The sequence below is a fragment of the Chiloscyllium plagiosum genome, unplaced genomic scaffold, assembly GCF_037043375.1.
Source record: "Chiloscyllium plagiosum isolate Xiang-an unplaced genomic scaffold, Cpla_swu_hap1 HiC_scaffold_24, whole genome shotgun sequence".
NCBI classification, from domain to species: domain Eukaryota; kingdom Metazoa; phylum Chordata; class Chondrichthyes; order Orectolobiformes; family Hemiscylliidae; genus Chiloscyllium; species Chiloscyllium plagiosum.
In genome coordinates, this window is record NW_028270162.1 from 42,205,381 (window position 1) to 42,227,270 (window position 21,890).

The window sequence follows — 21,890 nt, forward strand, 5'->3', positions numbered from 1 at the left end:
AACCAGCATGTTCCTGTGAAAATGAAGGATAATGATGCAAGATTTGGGAACCTTGGATGACAAGAGAAATAGAGAGTTTAGTCAAAAAGAAGGCATACGCAAGGTTTAAGAAACTGACAACAGACAGAGCCCTCAAAGCATATAAGAAAGCGGAAAAGAATTCAACCAAGGATTAGGAGAGCTAAAAGGGGTCATGAAATGTCTTTTGGCAAACAAGATTTAAGAAAAATCCCTAGGCACTTTATACATACATAAGGAGCAAGAAAGTAGCTAATGGGTAGGTCCACGCAAGAACAAAGGAGGGAATTTGTGTGGAGCTGCAGTTGGTGGGTAAGGTCCTTAATTAATACTTTGAATATTCATATGGTGGATGATCTTTGGCCAGGTGAGGGGGATTGATATTTCATAACATGTCAATATAAAAAAGATTAAAAGTTGTGTCTTATGAAAACCATGAAGTCCCCATGGTCTGATAGGACCTATCCCAGAATGTTGAGGGAGGCAGGTGAGGAAATTGCTGGGGCTTTGTACAAAATCTTTGAATCCTCTTTAGTCACAGAAGAGGCCCCAGAGATTGGGAGTATAGCCAACATTATTCTTTCAGAAAGGCAAGTGAGATAATCAGGGAAATTACAGGTTGGTGAACCTTATGTCAGTGGTAGAGAAATATTGGAGATGATTCTGAGGGAAAGGATTTACTCAAATCTGAAAAAATATTAGTGATGGGCAGCATGGTTTTGTGCAGGGTAAATCATGTCTCAAAGTTGATTGAGTTTCTTAAGGAGTGGCAAAAGATGATTGATAAAGGCAGAATGGTAATGTTGTCTACATGGATTTTAGCAAGGCTTTTGATAAGGTCCCTCAGGGAAGGTTGATACAATAGGTGAAGTCACATGGGATCCACAGTGAGCTGCTAAGATGGATACAGAAGTGGCTTAATCATAGAACACCAAGAGTAACGGTGCAAGGGTACTTTTCTAACTAGAGCTCTGTAACTAATGGTGTTCCACCTGCATCAGTGCTGGGATCCTTGCTGTTTGCAACATATATATAAATTATTTGGAGGAGATTGCAGGTACCCTACTTAGCAAGTTTGCCAACAACACAAAAATCTAGGTAGCTGTAGATCGTTAGGATTACCAGAGACTACAGCAGAATGTAGATCAGTAGAAACTGGGATGGCGAAATGGAAGATGGAGTTTAATCCAGACAAATGCAAGATTATGTATTTTGGAAGATCTAATGTAGGAGGGAAGAATACAATAAATGGCAGAACCCTTAATAGCATCAACATACAGAGGGATCTGGGTGTACCAGGTCCACAATTCCCTGAAAGTAGCAACACAGGTGAAAAAGGTGGTCAGGAAGGCACATGGCATGCTTACCTTCATCGGCCAGGGTACACAGTAATGAATTTGGCAAGTCACTCTGCAGCTGTACAGAACTTTAGTGAGGCCACATTTGGAATATTGCATATAATTCTGGTCACTCACTAGCATAAGGATGTGGAGGTTTTGGAGAAAGTACAGAAATGGTTTACCAGAATGTTGCCTAGTTTGAAGGGTATTATTTATACGGACACAGGTTTAAAGGTAAAGAGAGCAAGTTTAAAGGAGATGGGAAAGGCAAAATTTTACTTAGAGGGCGTTAGTGCCTGGAATGTGCTGCCAGAGGTGGTGGTGGTGGAGGCAGATACAATAGCAATGTTTAAGAGGCATCTTGATAGTTACCTGAATTGGCAGGTTAACGAGGAATACAAACCAGAGATAAAAGGATTTTGGTTTCGAAAGGCATCATGTGTTGGTGTAATCTTGATGGGCAGAAGGGTCAGTTACCATGCTGTACTGTTCTTTATGCTTACCCAGAACCAAATTAACAGCAATGATTTACAACCTACAAATTCTAATGCTAATGAACAGCCATGCAGTTTACCAGCACAAAGCAACCAAGCAATTCAATGCTTTTCTAGTGAAGCTCATTCTATTTACTACCCTTTACAACAAAAGTTGAATACTATGGATGTTGGGAGTTCTAAAACAAAAACAAATGGAGAAACTTGCAGACTTAGCAGCACCTGTGGAGAGAGAAACAGAGTTCTGTTTCAAGTCCAGTAAACTGTTCTGTGAAACAACACAGCTGGATTTGAAATGTTAACTCTGTTCTGTTTGCCACAGATGCTCTAGATTTCATTTTTATTTAACTCATAACTTGCAGGGGTTATACTGCAGCAGCCAGTAATCAGTCTGACCCACCATAACGTGTTTCAGGCAGATGGGTTAATCATTGGCACTTCTCTAAGATTCTTTGGGCCTACATGATATAAAATCACAGATGGCAATACACACTTTAAAATGAATCATAGAATCTGTAGTGTGGAAGCAGGCCATTTGGCCCATTAGGTCCACACAAACCCTCTGAAGAGCATACCACCCAGACCCACCCCTCTACCCTATCCCTGCATTCCCCATGGCTAATCCACCTCGTCTGCACATCCCTGGACACTATGGGCAATTTAGCATGACCAATCCACCTAACCTACACATTTTTGGACTGTGGGAGGAAACCAAGAATACCCATAGGAAACCCATGCTGACACAGGGAGAATGTACAAACTTTACACAGACAGACAGACAGACAGACAGACACCCAAGGCTGGAATTGAACTCGGTTTCCTGGTGCTGTGAGGGAGCAGTGCTAACCATTGAGCCATCGTGCTCCATTGTAACATCAAGGACCTTTTTTAAAAAAATTACTTTAAATGGTACAAGATGTTATGTGGGGCTCTTGTGACGCAGTGATGTTATCCCTACTTCTGACCTGGATTATGTAATAACATTTATGAACTAGTTAATTAGAAAATATCTGTTAAGGCACTGGAGTATTTAGTCGGGCAACTAAGATAATACTCCAAATTGAAACAATTCAGTTGGCCTTCTATCAGTTGTAATATGAACGGTGCTACAATATTTATGAAAAAAAAAGCAGTTTGTGATGCAATGATATGTAACATTTCTTCCAATTTGTATCTAGAATTTGTGTAACAATAGCATATTTAACAATTTGTGGTGTGCACTCTGCTGCTCCATTTGAAGTAGAGGACTGTGTTTTACTTTATTCCTATTCTAAAATTTAAAAGCTCTTCTAAACAAAACTGAAACCAGTTGTTAGAATTTCTTCTGGGAATTCATAATCAGCAATCAAACCATGCAAAACTTGTAACGATTTGTTAGTTGTCAATTCATCAGACATACCTCAATCCACTTTAAAAGGCTACCAATCACAATGAATAGCTGTTGCCCTTCAAATTCTGCCTCTGCCATATTGTAGCTGGCCATTTCCAAAGCTGCAAAAGTAGCACTGACATCTTTTTCCATAACTCTATAAACACTGTTTCACGGTGTCTTCTATGTCCTGACCTAACCTGTCCACTAAAAATAACTTCTAATTAGACTTTGTCAACTTCATCCCTAACAGCCGATTATAAGGATCAAAGCAATCATGATCCGCATCTTTCTGAAATTACAACTCTGGATCTTCACATAACACAACCATCACAGCATAAGGCAGCAAACCGGGTCTGCAGTAACCTGATCTGATATCCCTCTAGGTCTGTATGTTGGCCTTATATCCTAGAATGGGTGGTCAGATTCACTAGATACCTGTAGATATTTGGCAAACACTTTGTCTTGCATTGTGAAGTACTTCTACAAAACAACAAAATTTGTTCAGTGTTTTCCAGCAGTTTCTTCTGAAGAAGGCTAGTTCGTTAACCTCACCACAAGAGAAAGGTAATTTTATTCATTGTTCCTCAAAGGTCACTTGAACCAATGGAATGATTCCTAATATGCGAGCTTGCTCTCCTTCGTAACTTCTTAGTATTTTTGCATAGTTTCTTCAACTGTTTCCTGTGTGTCAATGGCTGTGACCACTGAGGCTTTATCCCATGTTATTTGAACTATAATTCCCTATACATTTTTTCTAGGCATCCTGTGCTTGCTGGATGATTCGCAACTGACCCTTCATCAACCTGCTCTCCTGTTAGACAATGATTCGCAGTGACAGCCATTTCCTTCCATTCCATGAACCTTCTTTTCACATGGCAAGATGACTCTTCTTGCAGCTGTGCACTCTACATTCATAAATGGACAATTCTGTACCCTTAAAAAGAGGAGAAAGTGAGGTCTGCAGACGCTGGAGATCAAAGCTGAAACTTTATTGCTGGAACAGCACAGCAGGTCAGGCAGCATCTAGGGAACAGAAGATTCGACGTTTCGGGCACATGCCCTTCTTCAGGAAGATTCCTGAAGAAGGGCATGTGCCCGAAACGTCGAATCTTCTGTTCCCTAGATGCTGCCTGACCTGCTGTGCTGTTCCAGCAATAAAGTTTCAGCTGTACCCTTAAAGACATAGGAATGGAAGTAAGGCCATTCAGCCCAGCCAGTCCACTCTGCCATTCAATCATGGCTGATGGGCATTTCAACGCCACTTACCCACATTCTCCCCGTAGCCCTTAATTCCTTTCGCCATCGACTGGGACTGCCATAGTGTTAAAGGTTTAGACGGAGAGGAATTTCTTAAAAGTGTGTACAAGACCATTTTCTGATTCAGTATGTGGATGTACCTACTAGAGAAGGTGCAAAACTTGACCTACTCTTGGGAAATAAGGCAGGGCAGGTGACTGAGGTGTCAGTGGGAGAGCACTTTGGGGCCAGCGACCATAATTCGATTAGATTTAAAATAGTGACGGAAAAGGATAGACCAGATCTAAAGTTGAAGTTCTAAATTGAAGAAAAGGCCAATTTTGACGGTACGAGGGAAGAACTTCGAAGCTGATTGAAGGCAGATGTTCGCAGGTAAAGGGATGGCTGGAAAACGGGAAGCCTTTAGAAATGATATAACAAGAATCCAGAGGAAATATATTCCTGTCAGGGTGAAAAGGGAAGGCTGGTAGGTATAGGGAATGCTGGATGACTAAAGAAATTGAGGGTTTGGTTAAGAAAAAGAAGGAAGCATTTGCTAGGTATAGACAGGATAGATCAAGTGAATCCTTGGAAGAGTATAAAGGAAGTAGAGTCATAGAGATGTACAGCATGAAAACAGACCCTTCGGTCCAACCTGTCCATGCCGACCAGATATCCCAACCCAATCTAGTCCCACCTGCCAGCACCCGGCCCATATCCCTCCAAACCCTTCCTATTCATATACCCATCCAAATGCCTCTTAAATGTTGCAATTGTTCCAGTCTCCACCACTTTCTCTGGCAGCTCATTCCATATACGTACCACCCTCTGTGTGAAAAAGCTGCCCCTTAGGTCTCTTTAGGAATATACTTAAGAGGGAAATTAGGAGGGCAAAGTGGGGGACATGAGATAGCTGTTTCCAAGGGTCTGTATTCAATCTGGACATCTTCATGAGATCAAGAATTTATCAATTTATCAGTGTTGACCTTAGTATCACTGACAGGACTTCATTACTGTCTTCAATTGAGTCTTCAGCTATGTAGCTGTGCCTTATTTACTTCACCACATTCTTGGTGGTTGTTAACTCTGACTTCTTTCAAGTCATGTTTCACAAGGTCCATGGATAATGCTATTTGACAAGCTACATTGAAGGTTGACTTGGCCAAAAACAACAACTTAATGTGTATGCCCTCACTTTTTAAAATCATATAGATGTCCTGTAATGTGTCCCTTAAATTCTCCAAAATTGTAACGGATGGATAGATATTTCTAAGCTACAATAACCTCACAGGGTAACTGATCCTTCGTTTCGAACTTGCAGCTTTCTATAATCTCCAATAACTTGGGGCTGTAGTACTGCTCAAGGTTACACACAATGTGGTATGGTGATCAGTTCAGCAGAGGTGAGCAAATGTTGTCAGCTCGCTTCAGTCAGAAATATCAAGCTTTTCTTGTTCCTCACTGCCTTATTAACAAATGAACTATTAGAAACATGCAGGATATAATTACAGTGAACAACATCTTAAATTGCACCATATATTCACTGAAAAAGTCTATCATGACCTGTACTCTCCCAGTCTCTCAATAATATTTTTTGATGCAGCCATCTTTGAATGTTTGTCCACTCATGCATACAAACAGCCTGCACAAAAACTGGATTTTTAAAACCATTTCTCAGGAAAACAAATCTTTATTAGCTTATGAATGCTTATCCAACCATCACTTCTTTGGCTAGGGACATCCACAATCCCAAGTCATCACCAAATGAGATACCTTTGCAGGCCAAACTAATTGTTTTAATTGTGCAGCACACAGAGAATCAACCAGAAGTTTATTTGTGTATGTAATATATAAAAGCGGCCAGAAGAAGGTGCAATTACACCTGCCATTTCTACAACTACTTCTAATGAAGTGAATTTAGCTCCACACCAATTCGGTCATGGGAAGAACGTGACATCTCAGACACACCAAGAGCAGCAAAAGCACAGATCCATCAGTACTGGCAGGTGGGCAGTATTTTAAACTGAAAAAATGCCTAGATGAAAACTCTGAGGAGATGCAAAATAAAGATTCAGCATATCTAAACCTGGGCAAATTGCCATTTCCTCTGGAAGGTTACATAATACGCAGTTTTAAGAATTGAATTCATCTAGCAATAGAAAACAAAATTTTAATGATAGACTTAATTGCATTTTTACTTACTATAATTTTGTAAGCAGTTACCTTTATAACAAAATTTAACTCAAAATGCGCAAAATCAAGGCAATTTTTTCATCTGTTGATTCATGTCACTAAATAAGGATTTTAATAACACATTCAAAATAATTTATCTTCGCTATATTAGAAACAATAGAAGCAAGCATAAAACTTTTCTTCAAGCCAAAGGCGTGATTTATAACCATGCTACATCAAACTATAACTATACCAAAGAGGCTTATTTTGAGGGCAATTAGATTTTTTTGTTAAAATAATTATTTGAAACTGTAAGGTGAAGCATAATGATTAGCTTTTCATCCTCACAATAAAAACACAGCTCTTAAGTTATTTTTAGGCATTTTTTTCATCTCACTGTGATCCAACAGAAAATGGTTGAGAGCTGTAAACAGATGTTAAAGAGCTGCATGCCATTCGGAGTTGCAGACCACCAAATCCTGCCTTCCCACTGTTTAGATTGTGGTTAGATTACCTTATAAAAGAAATTGCTTGCGTACAAGCACAAATGCAGGTTTATCAGCAGCAGGGTGACTATGATAGCACAAATGATTTGAATCTGCTCTCCTCTGTCCAATTTGTGCCGGGAGGATATGCTGAGAAGAGTTGATGGTAACTCACAGCAAGAAGCTGTAAAGAATTGAAAGGGACTATCATTGTCTGTAGCCTCAAAATGACTAATTGATATGTCCATCCTGGAAAAAGAAAGTCAACTTTTCACCTCACTTTTGCAAAACGTGTGTGTTTGGAACTAATGACTATTGTACAGAATTCAACATACACTACATCAGTTACCCATTGACTTGTTACTTAATTTTTTTTAAAGACACTAACATAAATAGGCAACAGAAGAAGTTGCAGTTTAAATGATCAATATCTAACAAGTGTGGCACCAAAAGTGACGTTAAGCTTATGTTATTAATGACCTTTCAGAAAATTCTCACATCGACAGAGCTTTCAAAGTTGATCATTTGGGGCACAGGACTGAATTCAAAACACATCTCAAATTTCAACGTGACATTTTGTTTGTGCAGCAATGAACACAGCAATGCAGAGAAAATAAGCAGGAAAGAGTAACAGGGATAAATAGAATCCTATCCCATACATTATAACCAAAAAACTTTTCATTTCTAGATTGTCATTATAAACATCTGTGAATATACATTTTTTCCTCTAACATCTTTTCTAGATTTTAGCAAAAGTATTTACTGCAGGGGAGCAGTTTTGGACATCTCTTGTACTGTAAATTCTCTTTAGAACCTTGTAAACCTGCTTTTAACATATGTATACCTTGAAAAGGAAAAAGGTAACTCATTTCCAGACAAGTTTACAATTGCCCAACATAGTATCATTGAACGACATTGCCTTCACAATATTTTTATTCACGTCGTGTTGGTTTCTCTTTTTCAACTCAGTCCTACGACATGAATTAACATTTCAGACCTCACTGAATTGCTCTGCCAATATCCAAAACCAGGGTTACAAACATGCAATTTAGGAACAGTAGGTCACTCTATCCCTTGAGCCTGCTCTGCTATACAGTAAGATCATGGCTGATCTGATTACTCCACATTTTAGCATACCTCCAATAACCTTTCATTGCTTACCAAGAATTTACCTTGGCTTCAAAAAATATTCAAATCCATCTTCTGTTGAGGAAGAGAGTTCCAAAGACTCATGATCTTCTGAGAAAAAAAGCGTCCTTATTTCTGCCATCAATGGATGACCCCATATTTTTAAACAAACAGTGATAGCGAACAACACACTAAAACAGCAGCTAATGAACTTGAAAGACCCTATACAGACAATGAACAAAACTAACATCATTTACAAAATACTGTGCAAGGACTGTAACAAACACTACATTGGACAAACAGGCAGAAAACTAGCCACCAGGATACATGAACATCAACTAGCCACAAAAAGACATGAATCTCTTTCACTAGTATCCTCCATACGGATGAGGAAGGACACGACTTCGACTGGAACAATACATCCATCCTAGGACAAGCCAAACAAAGACACACATGAGAATTCCTAGAAGCATGGCATTCCAACCCGAACTCTATTAACAAACACATTGAGTTAGACCCCATCTACCACCCCCTGAGAAAAGGAACAGTAAGTCACTTCACCACAGGAAACAACATTACCAACTCAAAGAAACCCAAACATATAAACAGAAAGCAGGAATTTTCAGCATTGCTTCACATGAGGTCCACTGAAGAAGTTACCTAGTAAGGTAACGAAACTTCTGGAAATGAACTTTTCAGCTCAGCGAGCAAACCTACATCCTTAAACAGTGATGCCTAGTTCTAGATTCTACCATAAGATGAACCATCCTTGCCACATGCCAAACTGTCAAGACACATTAGGAACTTACATTTTTTAATCAAGTTGCCTCTTATTCTTCTAAACTCTAGTAGATACAAACCTAGCCTGATAAGACAACATTCATCCTAGTTATTAGTCCAGTAAGCTTTCTGTAACCTGCATTCAATGCGCTTACATCCTTTCTTAAATAAGGATATCAATACTGTACTCACCAGATATGATCTCACCTGCATAACTGAAGCATAATCTTTCTACTTATGTATTCAATGCTCCTTTCAATGAGGAATAACATTCTATTAGCATTTCTAATCACATTACTGATGAAGGACTTATGCCCAAAACGTCGACTCTCCTGCTCCTCGGACACTCCCTGACCTGCTGTGTTTTTCCAGGGCCACACATTTTGATTCTGATCTTCAGTCCTCACTTTCTTCTAATGACTTGCTGTAGCTGCCTACTGTTTGTGATTCAAAATCACAATCAAAAGATACAAGGTAGTTTCTGGCACAATGAGGAATTCAAATTAGTGACCCCGCATATTACACAAAACAACTTAAAAAAAAGTCATATATGTGGAATCTAATTAAAATCTCAAAATGATTTCTTGTTATATATTCAAACATTTTGTTCAATTCATGTTTGTTGGTCTTAAATGTATACATATGTAGTTCAGCACTTCGAAGCTCAAGATAAAGAAAATTCCTATTAATATCTCAGTGAGGTATATCAATGCTCAGTGTGAGAGTTAATGGAAGCAGCAACATTTATTGCTGATTTGGAGATGCCGGTGTAGGACTGGGGTGTACAAAGTTAAAAATCATACAACACCAGGTTATAGTCCAACAGGTTTAATTGGAAGCACACTAGCTTTCGGAGCGACGCTCCTTCATCAGGCTTCCAATTAAACCTGTTGGACTATAACCTGGTGTTGTGTGATTTTTAACATTTATTGCTGATAGAAACACTTAAATTTTCTGGGAGGTTACGATTGAAAGCAGACAGCTTCAAGCAATGTGAAAAAAACTGTAGATATAAATAGGGCCAAAAAACACACAAATTTCAGTCAGCATATTTTGAACTATACTTGGCATTGGAGTATATGACCGCAGCATTTTAGTCTCTTGATACGAAATTATGAGGAAGCAGAAATTACATGCCACCAATTTGTTGCAAAGCTCAGAAACAGGTCATAAATATCTGCTCGATCCTAAACACATTTCATTAAGCATTACATAGAATTGGTACATTACCACTTTTGCAAGTAAACTATATATATTTTAAGGCAATCATTTAAGGCTTAATTAATAAGAGAAATCTTTTTGGGGAATACAATCAATTATGGTCATACTGTTACGTAAATATTAATTAACTCTTAATTAATGGTCCTTTATACAGCAGTGTAGTATCCCAATCAAATAAATACGTAGTTAGAGTCATAGAGATGTACAGCACGGAAACAGACCACTTCGTCCAACTCATCCATGCCGATCTGATATCCCAACCCAATCTAGTCTCAATTGGCAGCACCCGGGCCATAGCCCTCCAAACCCTTCCTATTCATATACCCATCCAGATGCCTTTTAAATGGTGCAATTGTACTAGCCTCCACCGCTTCCTCTGGCAGCTCATTCCATACTTGTACCACCCTCTGCGTGAAAAAGTTGCCCCTTCTGTCTCTTTTATATCTTTTCCCTCTCACCCTACACCCTCTAGTTCAGGACTCCCCGACCCCAGGGAAAAGGCTTTGTCTATTTATCCTATTCATGCCCCTCATGATTTTATGAAGCTCGAAAAGATCACCCCTCAGCCTCTGATGCTTCAGGGAAAACAGCCCCAGACTATTAAACCTCTCCCCAGAGCTCAAATCCTCCAACCTTGGCAACATCCTTACAAATCTTTTCTGAACCCTTCCAAGTTTCACTACATCCTTCTGATAGGAAGGAGACCAGAATTGCACGCAATATTCCAAAAGTGGCCTAACCAATGTCCTATACAGCCGCAACATGACCTCCCAACACCTGTACTCAACACTCTGACCAATAAAGGAAAACATACCAAACACCTTCTTCATTATCCTACCTATCTGCGACTTCACTTTCAAGGAACTATGAACCTGTACTCCACGGTCTCTTTGTTCAGCAACACTCCCTCGGACCTTACCGTTAAGTGTGTAAGTCCTGCTAAGATTTGCTTTCCCAAAATGCAGCACCTCGCATTTATTTAAATTAAACTCTTATGTGCCACTTCTCAGCCCAGAGGCCCATCTGGTCCAGATCCTGTTGTAATCTGAGGTAACCCTCTTCGCTGTCCACTACACCTCCAATTTTGATGTCATCTGCAAACTTACTAACTATATCTCTAATGCTAACATCCAAATCATTTATATAAAAATGATGAAAAGTAGTGGAACCAGCACAATCCTTGTGGCACTCCACTGGTCAGAGGCCTCCAGTCTGAAAAACAACCCTCCACCACCACCCTTTGTCTTCGACCTTTGAGCCAGTTCTGTATCCAAGTGGCGAGTTCTCCCTGTATTCAATGAGATCTAACCTTGCTCACCAGTCTCCCATGGGGAATCTTGTCGAACGCCTTAATGAAGTCCATATAGATCACATCTACCACTCTGCCCTCATCAATCCTTTTTGTTACTTCTTCAAAAAACTCAATCAAGTTTATGAAACATGATTTTCCACGCATAAAGCCATGTTGACTATCCCTAATCAGCCCCTGCTTTTCCAAATACATATACATCCTGTCCCTCAGGATTCCCTCCAACAACTTGCTCACCACTGACGTCAGGCTCACTGGTCTACAGTTCCCTGGCTTGTCCTTACCACCCTTCTTAAATAGTTGCACCACAGCGGCACCTCACCTGTGATTATCAATGGTACAAATATCTCAGCAAGAAGCCCAGCAATCATTTCCCTAGATTCTCACAGAGTTCTAGGGTACATTTGATCATGTCCACTTTTATGCATTTCAAGACACCCAGCAATCCCTACTCTGTAATATGGACATTTTTCAAAATGTGACCATCTATTTCCCTATATTCTATATCTTCCACAGTAAATACTGATACAAAATACTCATTTAAATATCTGCCCCATCTCCTGCAGCTCCACACAAAGGCCACCTTGCTGATCTTTGAAGGGCCCGATTCTCTCCCCAGTTACCCTTTTGTTCTTAATGTATTTGTAAAAACCCTTTGGATTCTCCTTAACTCTACTTGCCAAAGCTATCCCCTTTTCGCCCTCCCGATTTCTCCCTTAAGCATACTCCTACTGTCTTTATACTCTAAGGATTCACTCGATCTATGCTGTCTATATGCTTCCTTTTTTCTTTTAGCCAAACCCTCAATTTCCTTATTCATCCAGCATTCCCTACACCTACCAGCCTTTCCTTTCACCCTAATAAGAATATACTTTCTCTGGACTCTCGTTATCTAATTTCTGAAGGCTTCCTACTTTTCAGTCATCCCTTTATCTGCAAACATCTGCCCCCAATCAGGTTTTGAAAGTTCTTGCCTAATACCGTCAAATTTGGCATTCTTCCAATTTAGAACTACAACTTTTAGATCTGGTCTATTCTTTTCCATCACTAATTTAAAAATAATAGAATTATGGTCGCTGGCCCCAAAGTGCTCCACCACTCATACCTCAGTCACCTGCCTTGCCTTATTTCCCAAGAGTAGGTCAAGTTTTGCACCTTCTCAAGAAGTTACATCCACATACTGAGTCAGAACATTTTCTTGTACACGCTTAACAAATTTCTCTTCATCTAAACCCTTAATACTATGGCAGACCCAGTCTATGTTTGAAAAGTTACAATCCCCTACCATAACCACTCTATTATTCTTATGGATAACTGAGATCTCCTTACAAATTTGTTTCTCAATTTCCCTCTGACTATTAGGAGGTCTATAATACAATCCCATCAAGGTGATCATCCCTTTCTTATTTCTCAGTTCCACCTAAATTACTTCCCTGGATGTATTTCCAGGACTATCCTCCCTCACTACAGTAGTAATGCTAGCCCTCATCAAAAACGCCACTCCGCCTCCCCCTTGCCTCCTTTTCTGTCCTTCCTCTAGCATTTGTATCCTGAAACATTAAGCTGCCAGTCCTGAGTCTATCCTGAGTCACGTTTCTGTAATTGCTATGATTTCACAGTCCCATATTCCTAACCATGCCCCGAGTTCATCTGCCTTCCCTGTTAGGCCTCCTGCATTGAAATAAATGCAGTTTAATTTATCAGTCCTACCTTGTTCTCTGCTTTGTCCCTGCCTGCCCTGACTGTTTGACTTGCCTTTATTCTGAATTGTATCAGTCTTTCCTCACTATCTCCCTGGGTCCAGCCCCCCCTCACCTTTACTAGTTTAATTCCTCCCGAGTGGCTCTAGCAAATCCCCCTGCCGATATATTAGTTCCCTTCCAATTTAGGTGCAATCAGTCCTTCTTGTACAGGTCACTTCTACCCCAAAACAGCTTCCAATGATCCAAAAATATGAATTCTTCTCCTGTATACAAGCTCCTCAGCCGTGCATTCATCTGCTCTGTTCTATTCCTGCCCTCGCTAGCTCGTAGCACCAGGAGTAATCCAGATATTACAACTCTTGAGGACCTCCTTTTTAAATTTCTGCCTAACTCTCTGTAATCTCCCTTCAGAATCTCAACCTTTCCCTTCTTATGTCATTGGTTCCAATGTGTGCCTGTGGTAATTTCAAAAATTACTGCAGATGCTGTAAATGTGAAATAAAAACAGAAAACTGAAAATGCTGAAAATACTCAGCAGGTCAGGTAGCATCAGTGGAGAAACAGAAATAAGAGCTCTCCTGAAAAGATATTGACCTGATACGTCAACTCTTTTTCCCTCCTATTACAGATAATTTAGTGTTTTAATTTAGAGCAAGTTTCTACCTTATGTTGAAGGCAGCAACTCACTTGTATTGAGTATGTCCTGATGAGAAATAAGATCATCTAGAGATTGGGGCCGATACTTTTCCACCCTGGAAGAGATGAAAGGAAGTTTAATTTTCAACATTTAAAATCAGTTTCAGTACATACAGGGTTCTAAATCACAGGACAGGAAGGCTCAAGAAGGTAGGCAGGTATACTACCTGATGACCGCTACTTGCTTGTGTATAACACACACAGGTCCAACATACATATATTCAATGATATTAGAGCAGTTTAAAACACATTTCAACACAAAGATTAAGGGCAGGATTTCCATTTGGAGTTAGGGTCAGGAATGGTTGCTACCACTTCAGAGTCCTGACTCCATTCTGAGGGGGAAGCAATCATAGGTTGCAATCTTCCCAGAAGTTGGTTCAGTAGCCAATTAGTGCTGGCAATCCTGGGAAGTTGAAAGTTTGGGCCCTCGTTTAAAAGTGATCATGGCAGCCAGTATAGTGGCAATTATCTTGCAACACAAATGAAGCTGGAACTGGGATGAGGAGAAGCAGAAGCTAGGCACGTATAGCATGATGCCCCAAAATTTAGTCATTTTGGTACAAGGAAGGCAAGGTGTCTTGTTCCCAAAATGGCAGCAGAATGCTACTCAGCCAAACCAAGTCGACCTGGTTGGAGTGGGTAAAGAATATTACTAACCTTTCTTTGGCATGGTGAGAACATCATGACACCCAGATAAAAAGCATTTGGACATGCAACCACAGAAGACATAGCCAAGTAGCCTGGGGATGCATAGTACTCCTGACCATAGAATGTGTCCAGAGTAATCACTGTATCACTGCCAAAGTCTATACATCTCTGGAAGGTCATGTTAGGCATAGTTCAGCAGACCACCACAAAGAACAGACACTTCCATAACCATACTGCATGGCACAATCTGATCAGTCAAGGCAATGAAACCACATCTTCAGAAGCTCAGTGGGATGCTTTCTGGTGGCCCATGTGAACGGATAGCTTTATTTGTCACACTGCTGTGCCACCATCTTAGGATCACCTAAATATGAGAGCAGCAATTTCTTTACAGATGTCCTATTTTGCCAAGAAACTATGGCGTATCGGTGGTGACTTTAACAGCAGCATCATGCTGAACTGCTGGAGGATGAAGGGGTCATGGCAGCTGTTAGAATAGCAAGTGCACACATTTATAAAACACAACAAATCAGACTCTTCATCCATAAACACAATCACATTAGTGAGTTACGAATGTTTATTTTAGCAATTTATTCTCTTGATCTCTTAAAAAAAAATCTACATTTGTGTTACCTGTAGTATTATTTCAACCAACCCACACAAAATGGAAATATATTCTGTATACAAAATATGCTGAGTATAAATGTTTTTTAAAACACTTATGACAACCAGGGCAGACATTTTATCTTGTTTCCTCTTGTAGGATTACTGAAAAAGCTAAATGGGATGCTGTGCTTAATATACAAGGTCATTGACTGTAATTGAAGTTACATTTATTCAAAATATTGGCTAGGAGTTTTGCTCGGAATTATGGAGACTCCATTAAATGAAGGACATTCAAGCCATTTCCAATAATGCAGTGAAGATTCACTCAAATAAATGAACTGACTCAAAGGTTTTAAAGAACGACTCACAACAATTTGGAACTTTTTTTTCCACACTAGAACAGAAAAGGTTTAAGGAGGTTTTCTGAAAGGTTTAAAGGTTAACAATTGAAAGGTTGATTCCACTGCTTGGCCATATTATCAAAAAGAGATAAAACTCAGGATTTTACCTAAAAGAACTGAAGGGAAATTAATGAGAAGAAATCTTTCCAGCTGGTAAATTTTTAGAAGAGAAAAAAAAACTTGGTTTCAGTACAAGCATGATAGGTCAACTGACACCCTCACCCCTCTTTTTAGACCTGTAATTGCTACAATTTTAGTTTTATATTGGTCGTAAATTTCAGATTTAAATACTTTAGTAAAAATTAAAACTGGATCACAGATTTAAAGAAATCAATTGAAAGTGAGTCGGAACCATACAGAAGAGAAACAGACCCTTCAGCCCAACTCATCCATGCCAATTACGTATCCTAAACTGGACTCGTCCCATTTGCTTGCGCTTGGCCCATATCCCTCTAAACCTTTCCAATCCATGTATCTGTCCAAATGTCACTTAAATGTTGTATGTGTACCTGAAAAAGGTGCCCCTCAGGTCCCTTTTAAATCTTTCTCCTCTTAACTTAAACCTATGTCCTTTTGATTTGGACTCCCCTACACTGGGGATAAGGCCTTGATTATTCACCTTATGTATACCCCATATGATTTTATAAACCTCTATAATAGGATCCTATGTTCCAGGGAAATAAAAATTCCAGACTATCCTTATAATTCAAACCCTCCAGCCTCGGTAACATCTTTGTAAATCTTTTTAACACCCATTCCAGTTTAATGATATCCTTCCGATAGTAGGACAAACTTAAAGATCGAGTTTTCTGAAGAGTTGACCTAGAAAATAGATGAAGTCAAAATGGTAGACATTCTCTACATGGACTTTGGGTAGACTTTGACAAGGTTCCACATGGTGGGCTGGTTAGCAAGGTTAGATCAATAGGATCCAGGGAGAGCTAGCCAATTGGATACAAAATTAGCTTGATGGAGGAGACAGAGAGTGATGATAAAGAGTTGTTTTTCAGACTAGAGGCCTATGACCAGTAGTGTGCCCAAGGATCAGTGCTGGGTCCACTGCTGTTCATCATTTATATAAATAATTTGGATGAGAATAAAGGAGTAATGGTTAGTAAGCTGGGGTGTGGGCGAAGATGGACTTTCGAATCAGCATCACAGCTTTTCCAGTGCCACATTTTGAGTCAATGAAAATAGACAGGGAGGTTCAGCTGACAATTAGGAAGGCTAATGGTATTTTGGTCTTCATTGCAAGAGAATTTAAGTTCAGAAATAGGGATGGGGTCTTACTGCTGTGATACCGGCATTGGTGAGACCACATTGGAGTACTGTGAGCTGTTTTGGTTTCTCTGCCCAAGAAAGAAGACACCTACCATGAAGGGAGTGTAGTCGAGGGTCACGAGGCTGATACCAGGAATGGCAGGTCTGTATATGAGCATAGTGGTATGATTGAGCTTGTATTCACCACAGTTTAGAAAGATCAGAGGGGATCTAATTAAAACATAAAATTCTAACAGGGCTGGGCAGACTAGATACAGGGAGTACATTTTGCCTGACTGGGGAACCTTGAACCAGAAGGCAGTGTCAGGATAATGGATAGATGGACCATTTAGGACTGAAATGAGGTAAAATGTCTTCACTCATATGGTAGTGAACCTGTGGAGTTCTCTATCACAGAAATCGGAGGGCAAATCACTGAATATATTAAAGATCAGAAGTCACACGACACCAGGTTATATTCCAACAAATGTATTTGAAATCATAAGCTTTCAGAGCATTGCTTCTTTGTCAGATGGATAAGTTGTTTTCTGGAGGTAAAGGCAGACTTTAGAATTAGCACCACATACAGGACTAAAACATCACAAATGAACAAGTTTGACTTAAGAATAAAGTGGACAAATCTTAATAAATAAGATTAACAAATCCATTGGAGATTTTTGAGGATGTAACCAGTCGAATAGGTAAGGGGAAACCAGGTACATCGTCTTTGGAATTCTAAAAGGCTTTTGATAAGGTCTCATGTATGAGTTATAGCAAAGTTATAGCACATAGGTTTGGGGTTAATACATTAACATGGATTGAGGCACCTGACAAAGGAGCAGCACTTCAAAAGTTTGTGATTTCAAATAAATCTGTTGGACTATAACTGGCGTTATGTGACTTCTGACTTTGTCCAACCCAATCCAACGCCAGCACCTCCACATCTGTATACTGAGGGTAGGAACCCTCTAGCTATATGCACCAGAGAAAGTGATATAAAATGTATACAACACATATACCATATAGTGTCATATATCCTATTGAAGTCAATGGAACTGTATTGCATATAAGTGAGAGTTTGAACTGTTATGTTGCACATCTTTACACATTTCATGAAGTCATTTTTGTTTCAAAAAGCAAAACAAGGGTCTGTTTCCGTGCTGTACATCTCTATGACTCTATAAATAAAGCTGCATCTACTGCGGGATATCGGGGGACTGTTAAAGAACAGGCACAAAGTTTGCAAACCCGACAGAAGAACAGGCCTCTGGCTGACAGCAGAACGCCAGGCATACACCGGAGTCACATTCATATTACAGGAACAGAGGATGTGTGTGTGAGAGTGAGAGAGAGCAGCAAGGCCTCTCTATCCTAGGTCCCTCAGTGAGGCCGATTTCGATCAGAGGCAACCGTGCACAGTTTCCGTTATATTTCAAATCTGCCGCTCCAGCCCAACGGCTGCTGACTCCGGGCGGGAGCTGGGGTTTATGAACGCACCCTCCCGAGATCTTTTGCCCGCTCAAGCGCGCGCCCTCTCTCTCGCCCTGCTGCTCTTACCAGGGAAGATTTCTGCTCTTCGGCTCCTTCCCCGTCGCCATAGTGACTGTGCTTTGGCGCCAAATCCCAGCGCGAGGACGAAACTCTCGCGAGTTTAAACCGCTCAGCACCTGCTGTGATTAAACGGACGGTCTGTATTACATGATGAGAGCAGAAAGGTCTCCGGAGTTTTAACTTGCAGCAAAGATTAGAGATACTCTAGGGTTGTTAAATAAAACGAGTTTAAAAAAAAGACGGCTGCATGAAATAAAATTCCCGGTAACTGTGCCTTTACTACGTAAACCAACGGAGGTGGCCGAGTCATCAAAAACATCCTCTTAGATTACTTTTCATGTGGATCAATTCAATCAAAGCGATGCAAAAATAAGTGTGCCTCCAGAGCACTACTTTTCATGAATATCAGTTTTCTTTTTAAAAAATAAAATGCTGCAAATACTGGAAATGTGAAATTAAAAACACAAGTGCTAGAAAAACTGAGCAGGACTGGCAGTATCAGTGGACAGAGGCAAGAGTTAATTAACATTTCAAGAGCAGTATGACTTCTTCGGAACTGCTTTTAAAAATTAGTGGTGGAGTGACCAACTGCCTTCCACTTAAGGATTACTCCTTATCTTTACTTTTTGTCCGAGATGCCTCGGGAACACCTGTTCGGGAAAACTCGAGAGGCTGAGCCTGGGAATCTCAGTTGTGCGACTTGAGCAGGTATTCAAGGGAGCTGATAATATTATGGCTTCACAAAATAAGTTATAAATTTTGGTTACTTTAAACTTCTCCCCATCTTCTATGCACCTCCTTTTCTCCCATCTCTCCTGCTCTTAAGCTCACAACCACCCCTCCCTCCTGGTATCACTGTTGAAATGTCTTTTTATTTCACAACAGTTGATCGCCCTGACCAGTATGTCCAGTTTATATTGTGTGGTGCCCACTGGTTATGTAAGACACCAAATGTATGGGTGGACAACTCAAACTCTGATGACTTTGCTAGCACCAGTCGGGTACAGACAAGGCCACAGAAGACGGAAAGCACTACAGTGAGTTATAGAAATATACAGCATGGAAACAGACCCTTTGGTCCAACTTGTCCATGCTGATCTGATATCCTAACCTAATCTAGTCCCATTTGCCAGTACTTGGCCCATATCCCTCTAAACCTTTCCTATTCATATACCCACCCAGATGCCGTTTAAGTGTTGCAATTGTACCAGCTTCCACCACTCCCTCTGGCAGCTCATTCCATACACGTACCATCCTCTGTGTGAAAAAGTTGTCCCTTAGATCCCTTTTACATCTTTCCCCTCTCACCCTCAACCTATGCCCTCTAGTTCTGGACTGTCCAACCCCAAGGAAAAGACCTTGTCTATTTATCTTATCCCCCATGTAAACCGCTCTCCTGTTCCTAATACTTCTAAATTTCTTTATGGATATGGGCATCTGTGAGCCAGATTTATTTTTGACAATGATCACATGGTCACCATTAAGATGGCTTTTAATTCCTGTTCAATTATAATTTCACTCGCTACAAATGTGGAACTTGAACCCTTATCCCCAGAACATTAGACTGAGATGATGGGTTAGTATACACAAATGGCATCATGACGACATACAATCTTAAGATATTGGTGAAGAATTAGACCATTCAGCCCATCGAGTTTGCTCTGCCATTTGATCAAGATTGATATTTCTCAACCCTATTCTCCTGTCTTCTCCATACACTCAACGAGTTAGCCTCCACAACCTTCTGCGGCAATAATTTGCACAGAATCACCACCCTCTGGCTGAAGAAATTTCTCCTGATCTGAGTTCTAAAGAGCCGTCCTTTCATCCTGAGGCTGTCCTCCAGGTCCTAGTCACTTCTAATGGAAACATCTTCTCCATGTTCCCTCCATCCAGGCCTCTCAGTAAACTGTAAATTTCAATCAGATTCCCTGTCATCCTTATAAACACCATCAAGTACATTCCTAGAGTCCTCAAACACATTTCATATGACAATACCTTCTTGTTCAGGATCATTCTTATTAACCTCCCCTGGATCCCCTCCAATGCATCTTTCATTAGCTACAAAACCCAAACTGCTCAGAATGCTCCAAATGCAATCTAACCAGAGTGGTATACAGCCTCAGAAGTTCATCTCTGTTCTTGAATTCTACCTCTCTTCAAATGAATAGTGACATTTCATTTACATTCCTAACCGCAACTGAACCTGCACGTTAACCTTAACAGAATTCTGAACTAGGACTCCCAAGTCCCTTTGCACTTCAGATTTCCAAAGCCTTTCCCCTTTTAAAAATAGTTTATACCTCTATTCTTCCTACTAAAATATATGACCTCACAACTGCCATTTCTTTGCCCACTCACCTAGCATATCCAAGTCCTTCTGCACACTCCCCACTGCCTCTACACGACCTGTCCCTCCATCTGTCTTAGTGCCTTAGCAAGAATGGCCTCAGTTCCTTCGTCCAGATCATTAATGTATAACTTGATTAGTTGTAGTCCCAACACTCACCCCTGCGGAACTCCACTAGTCACTGGCTGCCATCCTGAAAAAGGACCCCTTTACCCCTATTCCCTGCCTTCTGCCAGTCAGCCAATCCTCTAACCATGCCAGTACTTTTCCCGAATACCATGGGTTCATCTTATTTATCAGCTTTCTGTAAATGTCAAGGGTCTTCTGGAAAGCTCCATTATCTCTTCTAATTGTAATTTCCACCTTTCTTCCTGAGAACTATCTGAAACTGAAACAGGCTGTTCAGAACCTTCTTTCATATTTCTCTTTGAACACATATTCAAGTCATCACTGGGCTTACCTAACATCTAACATTACCAACTCTAACCTTATCTCAGTCTATCTGCTGTTGAAACTTTCTATTATGTATTTTCACCTCTGGCTTAACTATTCCAACACACTCGTGTCCAATGTCGTAAAGTACATCACTCGTAAACTTGGGTTTGAATTTTCCAAGCTGGGTCCAAGTTACTATGTCCTATCCGGATCAAACAAAAAGCTGACCAATTTACCTTTCCTGGAGCTTTTCAGTGAGACTTTGATCCAGAATCCTTTATAACTAACCCCAGCAAACCAATCAGGTAATAGTGGATAAGTGTATTCCAGAAATTACACCATTCTTAATAGCAATAATTGTCCCATCCCATGTTTAAAGATCTAAAAGCCATTGAGAGAAAGGTGAGCAGGATAAAATGGCAGGGCAGTGAGAGATTAGGGTGATAGGTTGAAGGGGTATGCAGATGAAAGGTGGGTGTGGGTGTAGGGTGGCATTTGGGTGGAGAGATAGATTGGCAAGTTGATGACGGTTAGGGTGCAAGTTGAGTGAGGTGGATACCAGCTGGATAAGAAGGATAAAATGGCAGATAGATAAGGATTAGAGTGGCAGGTGAATGAGGGCTTATGGGTGACAGATAAGCTGTGAGCGGGTAGATTAGCTCAGGTGTTGGGGTGGATGGGA

General features: G+C 40.3%; 1 protein-coding gene across 2 annotated transcripts in view; it reads right to left on the bottom strand.

Moving 5' to 3' along the window:
• The window catches only part of rfc5 (replication factor C (activator 1) 5), a 57,353-nt gene extending 38,848 nt beyond the window's left edge, over positions 1-18,505 (bottom strand). Inside the window, exons 1-2 of one of the 2 annotated variants that reach the window (XM_043715873.2) lie at positions 18,430-18,505; positions 13,946-14,010 (exon numbers count right to left, since the gene is read on the bottom strand). In XM_043715873.2, coding sequence (XP_043571808.1) covers positions 13,946-14,010; positions 18,430-18,470 — 106 coding nt within the window. In that variant the 5' untranslated portion in view covers positions 18,471-18,505. The remainder of the gene's footprint in view (positions 1-13,945; positions 14,011-18,429) is intronic. The other variant, XM_043715872.2, reaches the window with a different exon arrangement.
• Positions 18,506-21,890: the final 3,385 nt, after the last annotated feature.